The sequence below is a fragment of the Leptonotus elevatus genome, chromosome 2 (genome assembly GCF_054856555.1).
Source record: "Leptonotus elevatus isolate MCC_2025b chromosome 2, RoL_Lele_1.0, whole genome shotgun sequence".
NCBI lineage: Eukaryota > Metazoa > Chordata > Actinopteri > Syngnathiformes > Syngnathidae > Leptonotus > Leptonotus elevatus.
The window spans coordinates 9679030-9687020 of record NC_141240.1 but is presented as its reverse complement, the minus strand read 5'-3'; the positions used below and the strand labels follow the sequence as shown (position 1 = coordinate 9687020).

General features: G+C 38.3%; 1 protein-coding gene across 4 annotated transcripts in view; it reads right to left on the bottom strand.

Annotated features, from left to right (window-relative positions):
* Window positions 1–56: 56 nt before the first annotated feature.
* Window positions 57–7991, bottom strand: part of LOC147178362 (synaptotagmin-2-like) — a 67904-nt gene continuing 59969 nt past the window's right edge. For all 4 annotated transcript variants that reach the window (XM_086070054.1, XM_086070057.1, XM_086070056.1 and 1 more), the window contains 2 exons: window positions 6566–6699; window positions 57–4818 (listed from right to left, as the gene is read on the bottom strand). In XM_086070054.1, the coding sequence (XP_085926180.1) occupies window positions 4603–4818; window positions 6566–6699 (350 nt within the window). In that variant the 3' untranslated portion in view covers window positions 57–4602. The remainder of the gene's footprint in view (window positions 4819–6565; window positions 6700–7991) is intronic.

Here is a 7991-nt window from a genome sequence, read left to right as displayed (position 1 = left end):
GATACGTGTGTATATTGCTTAACACAATTGCAACACATAAAGGACACAAAGCATCATTGTAATTAAAAGTTCTTTATTTCCTATTTGTTTTCGTTTTTTACAGAACTGGTAACACATATGATAAATTTGTAATAAGTTATTTGGCTCCCTTGATAATGTTATAAGGATCCTCGACATTTGTCCACATAGGGGTCAAGAGGAGTTTGTGAGCAACGTTTGTGTCCAGTCAAGGGCTAAAGCATGCGATCCACAGTAGGCACAAGTACTGACATGAACACGCGCACCACGACACAAGACACGAAGGAAACACAGCTAGAGGACACAACCTGACAGTCCTCCAATCCAATGCTTTCAAATAGGATGAAGAAGAGAAAGAAAAAGGAAAAACACTTGAATGAGAAGTGCAAGCGTTCAAAAAGGGGTCAGGTACGGGAATTTGGCAGTATACACTACTGTATGTCCATGTTGTAAACATGGAGGCCAGCATTCTTCACGCACAGTAAAAGCAGATTTGGGGGAAAGAACTCCACGCGCCCACTTCTTGACGATGACTGATGATTTACACGGGAACAGGACAAAGACACAAATATAAAGGTAGACAAATGCACACAGACATTCTACATCTGAAGAATACATCACAGAAGAAAAGTAAATGATTCCACATTTTGCTCAAGAATAGCACGACTAAAAAAAAAATGTGAGCAATGAGAGTTGCATGCATGTATTCAAAATTGGTAGATGGTTTCCCTTTATAAATCCCAGAATTTAAATATGCAAAACACTTACTACTACTATGTTACAACCAAAGGTAGTGAGCAACATTGGAATAAAGACGCACATTTAGGAATGGATGTTGAAGTTTGGCGCAATTGTTACACCGTGGCCGCTGAGGAAGGTTGTTCCAAACCAACACAGCACAATCCTTTCTGTACCCCAAAAGAGCCTCATCAATCGTGACAATAGCAGAGAGTAAAAATCTCATCAATGTGCTTGTCTCTGCAGTCACTTTTGCTTTGTCGTCTCACGTTTTGCTGTGTAAACGAGTCTGGCTCTGCGAAAACAGACAACGAATGCAGGCGGTCGTAGCAAGGGACTGACAGTCTTTCCAAAACACATTGAAACATTTCTACTCAGATCATCTGCATGGCAGTAAAAGCTAATGCTAGGCCAAGTTAAGCAAACTGTATTCGCTGATGTTTGTCATTTTGGACACATTCACAGTTTTCAACTAACTATGTTTCTATGCATTTGTGTCTACAATAGCAGCATTAGCTAAAAGTGGAAGAAGGTAACCCTTTCCTGCAAGTGTATTATTAGCTAAGCCAGACAATGGGGCCACAGCTCTGGTTCTGGTGCTAATATTTTTCAGCATGAGCCATGTATATTAAAGCTATGCTAAGCCAAGCTTGAATCTCTCTCGCTAGTGGATATGACAGAACGTTTTGTAGAAATTAAGCTAAATTCGCTAACTGCACCCAGCTAGAAACAGCAATAAATCCATTGTTAGCTGTTTAGTTTACATTTTTATAAGCAAGCCATGATTATAATGTCTGCTGTAACAAGTTTGTTTGTTCTTGGTTTAATACAAATGGTTCTGAAACCATTTTGTTAGTAGGCCTATTTATCAAAACTATGCTAAGCTAAAAAAGCAGACAACCCCAGTTTAGTTGATACATTACACTTATCCCAAGTGCAAAAATGTTCTCTGTACATCAGAACTTAGTGTGACAAGATAAACAATGCGGTCAGCCTGCCATACTGAAAATATGCTGTAAATGAATAAACCAAGACACATACATCTGCCCAAAGAAAGTGTGGATGCTCACGTATGTGTAAGATATCGCCCTCTTCATGAACAATGACCTCAAAACAGAATGTCAGGACAAATTCTGGCCAAGAAAAATTACATTTTTTCTACTCAGCTGAGCTCTAAAGAGTTAGTGCTTGAGCTTTATGGCTTTAGTTTTATCATTTAACTTCTCTACATATATTGTATAATAAACACAGTTAAAGACACATAGCCGTGAAGGTCATTTAAATACAAACAATAAATACAAAGTAAGGAAAACAGGACGGGGGACTCCAAGTCATTTGTGTTTAGTGGAATAAAATAGTTCATTATTTTGGCCCCTTTGGAAGAAATAACCCAGACATGACTTTATTCTGGCTCACCGTTGGCACAAACACTATAATACAGCTATTATTTTTGCTCTTGGTTATAATAGTTTCAAAGGATATTTTGGAAAATTGTAGGCTTGAGACTTGGATACCCTTGTTCCACACAGGGGGGAAACACAACAATAATCAAATTAAAGTCAAAATATTTTTCAGATAAACCCTGAAACAATATGTACGGTTTGTTTTTAAAAAAAAAATCAATAAAAGCAAATTATAATACTCAGACCACAAGGAGTTAGATAGCAAGCATGCGGCTATATTTTTCATCCTACATGAACTCACACACGGTACTGGACGACACACTTGCTTAAGAATTTCAGCAGTGGAAAGGTTCCTATTAATTAATAGTATTATTACTCTAACATCTGGATGACATTCTCTCCAATGACCCTCATGGAAAATAAATACACATTTGTTTCATTTAGAAAATATACAGTGCATCTTTCTTTCTTTTTTTAACCCCTTTTGCTGTGTTAATAAAATGACAAATGACACCCATTTAAGTACACGAGATATTTTTGCTCCGTCTCTAAAACATGCTCTTATGTACAGTATTTCGTATAAACATGCAGTATCAACGTGGATGAACTATGTATATAGGCAAAATTACACCAACGGGTTGCTTGATTGCTTCCATGTCGCCGTTTCATTAGTGTTGTAAACACAAAAAAAATAGATGAAGAATTCTAAATTATTGGTGATTATAAAGAAAAAGGATGGTCAATTCCAAAATGCATTTGATTCACATTGACAAAGCACAGTCAACTGGTATTTTGTTGTTGTTAGCACTGGTGCAGACATACATGTGTCCGGTATTCGTCTGTTCAATTCAAAAACTTGAGTTATTTAAAATACAGTGAACCAAACGCAGAACCAGGAATTAATGTAACCAAAACATTTCATCCCCCAGAAAAAAAAAATCAAAATCAAAAAATCTGACCAATGAACAGAACGATTCCCAGTTAGTGCAATTAAATTAAGCTGTTTGGTACACTGTGTATGAAACACGCGTGAATCTGTGCTGTGTTCCATACATTATCTTTGCAATCCGAGACAAGTTACACCCAAACAATTGAAAGACACACAAATCTGAGGCATAAAATACACACAATCAACTCCACCAATTATCCCATGAATAAATCTTCCTAAAACTAATAATTAAAGCTCTGGTCTTCAACAATATTTAGATGAAACGTTTTGAGTTAAAGTGCTTGAGGAATGAAGGTGTTTTAAATGAAATAAGCGCATAAATCAAAAAGAAAGACAGTGAGAAACAAAGAGAACAACAACACTAAGAGGAAGGCGTCCCTGGTAGTTGAAAATTGCTTATTTTGATACTTGGAAGGCTTGTCTCCTTTATGACTGTAGGAAGCTGCAGCGATGAAACCCTTGTGTGGAGTCCATGACGAATGGCAGTAGCACTGAACAAGTGAGATACGGCGGCGGAGGCGGCGTTGGGACGGGAGGTGGTGGACGGCAGGCAGTGGCAACGGACACCTTGTAAATGTCATGTCATTGGTAATAGCAGTCAAGTCTCGGTCGTTGTCGCCACTCTGATCGTCCCATGGATTGATATTTTGCACAGTCAAGGACACCGAAAAGCTAACATTTTCTCTCATCTTTGAAACTGAAGATCCGTCTACTGATCCGCATGGAGAACAGCCTTGCTGAAAAGCGATCAAGTGGTTCCTCTCTCACCGTGTTTTGATCATAACAACCCGTGTAGAAAAAAAGGCGTGGAGTCTCCTCTCAGTTTTCCTGAGACGATGGGTGAAAGGTGAACTAATCAAAAAGGCAGTGTGTCTGTGGGTAACCGGATATCTGCCTACCACTACTTGCTACCCAACTCTAGGAATGTACGTTAACCTAACAGAATGGTCGAGTAAGATAAGTGGCAGGTGTGGAGCGTGGTGCACAATACACCCAAGGAATGGACCTGCTTGTGTTATTCCTCTATCATATGGCAGTATAAAGCATTTTTTTTATTATTAAGCACTATCCTAAGCAGACTGTGTCACTAAAGGGAAAGGTACAATATAGATGATGAATGGGTGTTTTATCCCCGCGCTTGCCAGATTCCCATTTAGCGCTCCAACTGCTCTTCATAGTCGACGCTGCACTTTCAGTAACAGAACCACAATCCCAATACAAAAATAGATCTAAAGGAAATCAACAGAATATCTGTCCATCCTCTAACTTGTCGTCTTTTTTCAATGACATGATTTCATATAACATGATGCATTTTTTTTTGCGCTATTTGGCATCATGATCTATGGATCTTTTGAAAGATGGCAGGTCGGAGAGACAGGGAATTGCGGGAGGACTGGTGGGTGTACATTTGGGACCGGAATATACATTGACATGTGGGACCTGATGGGAAATATGTAGGTCGTTCGGGGGCACCGTGGGGAGTGGGTTGGGAGTTTACTTCTTGGCAGCCAGGGCTGCGAGGGCACCATCCACTTCCTCCTCTGGCTGCAGTGGATGCCACTGGGCAATGGGACGTCGGGGGTTGGCCAACATGTCGGACCAGTGTTTCAGCCCGGCCCCGGTGCCCTTGCTACCCACCCAGATCTTCCCGATAGCATCGTTTTTGCCAATCTTGTCGTAGTCCAGCACTGTGATCACAGCTTGGATTTTCTGGTAAAAAGAGAGGAAAAATTACAGGAGAATAATGGATGTCAAATACAAGTAAAAAAATAAATAAAATAAAAAAAGCTACGTAAGAAAAAGTCTTACAAACTATCTATAGAGCATCTCCTCACCAACCTCATACTACATGCCTTCCTACCAACCTACCAAAATCAAAACACTCACATACCCATAACCACTGTTCGTAGTCTGACTGGCTAGTTGACCAACTAAGAAGCTACCAATTAACTTACATCTACCTACTTACCTACAACCAAATGCGCATCTATTTAACGACTCATCATGATCGATACCGAAATCCACAAACGTACCAATTTACCTACACATCCTACTCCGGCCTCTACTTACAGGGATACCTACCTACCCAAAAATTAATAACATACCCACTACCTTCTTTTCTACTTTCTTACCTACTTCCTCCTGCCTATCTATGCCTGTCTATGAAAAAAGAGCATTAATGTTCAATGAAATCCAGAAAGACTCATTTTTGTAATGATGGGAAAATGAAGCTTCATCAACCACTTGCCATATATATATATATATATTACTCCTCTAGATGGTGCTTTTGGTTTAAAGATAAATACTAGTGCAATGGAAATTGATTTAATATCCACTGTATCTTTAAACCAAGAGCACCATCTAGAGGAGTAAAAATAATATCGCAAGTGGTTCATGAAGCTTCATTCTCCCATCACTACCAAAATAAGTCTTTCTGGATTTCATTCAACATAAATGGTCTTGGGCTCTATTTTAGCAGACTGGCACCTGTGCACTCTGCATAAAAAACCAGGCACATCTGTCTCAATTTTCGTGCCGGGGCAAGTCTAGTCTTCCTTGTTTGGAGCGATTTTGCGACCCTCTGAGCGTTCTGGTGGTGACAGATCATGGTACCTATATCTACAGTAGATATAAAAAAGTTTCCACGTCCATGTTCCAATGCCATTTTTTTCTGTTGCAATATTACAAAATGAGAACAAAATGAGAAAAATAAGATAAATCATTTCAACATTTTTTCCACCATTGTGACTTACAACCTGAATAAATCAATCCCCCCCAAAAAACCTGCTGCTCCCCCAAATAAATTCCAGCTCCTTGCAGGCTTTACTTTCTTTTTTATTTTGAGCAGAAGCCTGAAAGTTTTGTGATAACGCTGAGGGACTCATCAGCAAAAGAAACCATACCTACAGTGAAGCATAGCCGTGGCAGCTTTATACATTGGGGCAGATTTTCTCCGCTCGAAATGGAGCCTTAGACTAGGGGTGGGGGGCCCGGGTGGGGGATATTGACCAGTTTGAAATACCAGCCAGTGATTTCACAAAACCTTCAGTCTTCTGCTAGACACAACAATAATGTCAGGAAAAACATGGTAGAATAGCTTAAATGAATTTGTGGTTAAGAGGCACTTTTATTTCCTTTTTCATAACAACTTTTTTCTTTTTCTTTTTTGTAATTTGACAGTACAGGTTCCAAGTCAAGTTAATAATGGAAAAGGTTCTGAAATTAGTTATCTTGGTAAAAAAAAAAAAAAAAAAAAGTATCTCACAAAAACCTGGCTTTTGAAAAAAAAAGAAAAGTGTGTAGACTTTTTATAACTACTGTACCTACCTACCTGCCTAATCCTCCATAAAAATGCAAACAAGATTTTTTTCAGAGTTTTACTTTACAGAACATGCCAATTTATTGTTTAGGTTGTCTATAGTTTAGAGGCTATTAAATAAGAGTTTCCTTCTCTCACCTGCATTTGCTCTAGAGGAATCTCAAAGCTGAACGACTCGTTGTAGTAAGGATTCAATGTATTCTTTTTAACTGTCGTTTTCTTCTTCTTCAGCCTCTTCCCATTCTGCAGCAGGTTAATCTTCACATAGGGATCTGAAAGACAAATAACTCAATGAGCCAGCTGTATGTACGGTATAGGTATGCCTGCTTGGGCTGCAATGTTGTGATGTATCAACAGATGGCGCCACAGTTGAATCCGGGGTGAGTGCAATAAGATGCCGCATGGTATTGCAGAGTATGCACGTGATGCAGTCTCAGTATAAAGTACCTGAAAGTGAGACTTAACAGAAAATAACTTAAGCAGAACTTAACGTCACCTTCTAGAATATAATTACCTGAGTAAAAGTCTGAAAGTATCTGCCATTTGCTTAATTTTCTGATAATAAATATATGCCTACTTTAGTGTTGGAAGTAAAAGTATAAAGAAAACGGTTAGAATTTTGATTTAGATTTGTAATTACTTTAAAGTATTTAGTTTACTTAAATGGTGTAGTTAAAGATGTGCATGTTGTCTAATAAGTGAAGTTCACCTGGGCATCATGTGACACTGGTTTGCTGTTTACACATCAAAACAGATATACTCCCAATATGCCCATATAAAGACTTCATGATTTGTCTCTTTTTAATTACTTCTTCTTACCAATATCTATGGACTCCAGTTGATGCCACACTATGAGAAAAAATATACTCAATATACTAATCTGTACTCTCAATTTAGCAATCTGTACCTTCAATATTTATTAATCTGTACCCCCAGTTTATTCATCTATACCCTCAGTTTAGCAAAAAAGTATCTTCAATTTATCAATCTGTACCCCCAGTTTATTAAAATGTAACTTCAGTTTACTAATCTGTACTCACTCAAAAAATAGCTGCACCTGTGACTGTCTCTAGAGAAGATCTAGTGCAGGGGTCACCAACTCAGGTTCACGAGTGCATGTTTCCCTCCTCCAACACATCTGTTTCAAATGATCAGCTCATCAGCAAGATTGCAGAAGCCTGATAACGATCCTGATCATTTGAATCAGGTGTGTTGGAGGAGGGGAACATCTAAAAACATGTTCATAAACTGAGGTAATATTTCCCATTGAAATGAATGGCAATGCGATGAATCTGTTCCAGGCCCAAAGTTATGCTTACTTTTTTTTGTTTTTTATCAGTGTGTGGTTAAAATAAATATAGTGCAATACAGAAATAAATGATAACATAATATTAAAAAAATAACTATGAAAAAATACAACACAAAAAAGAGATTATCGAGACTATATTTTGCTCATTAACTTTAACTAAGGTGGAGAAGAAGAAAGCTAGGAAGACTATCCTCCATTGAAGATGAGCTCTCTTTCACAATAACGCAGTGAAATTCTGATTCGGGTGCTTATTTT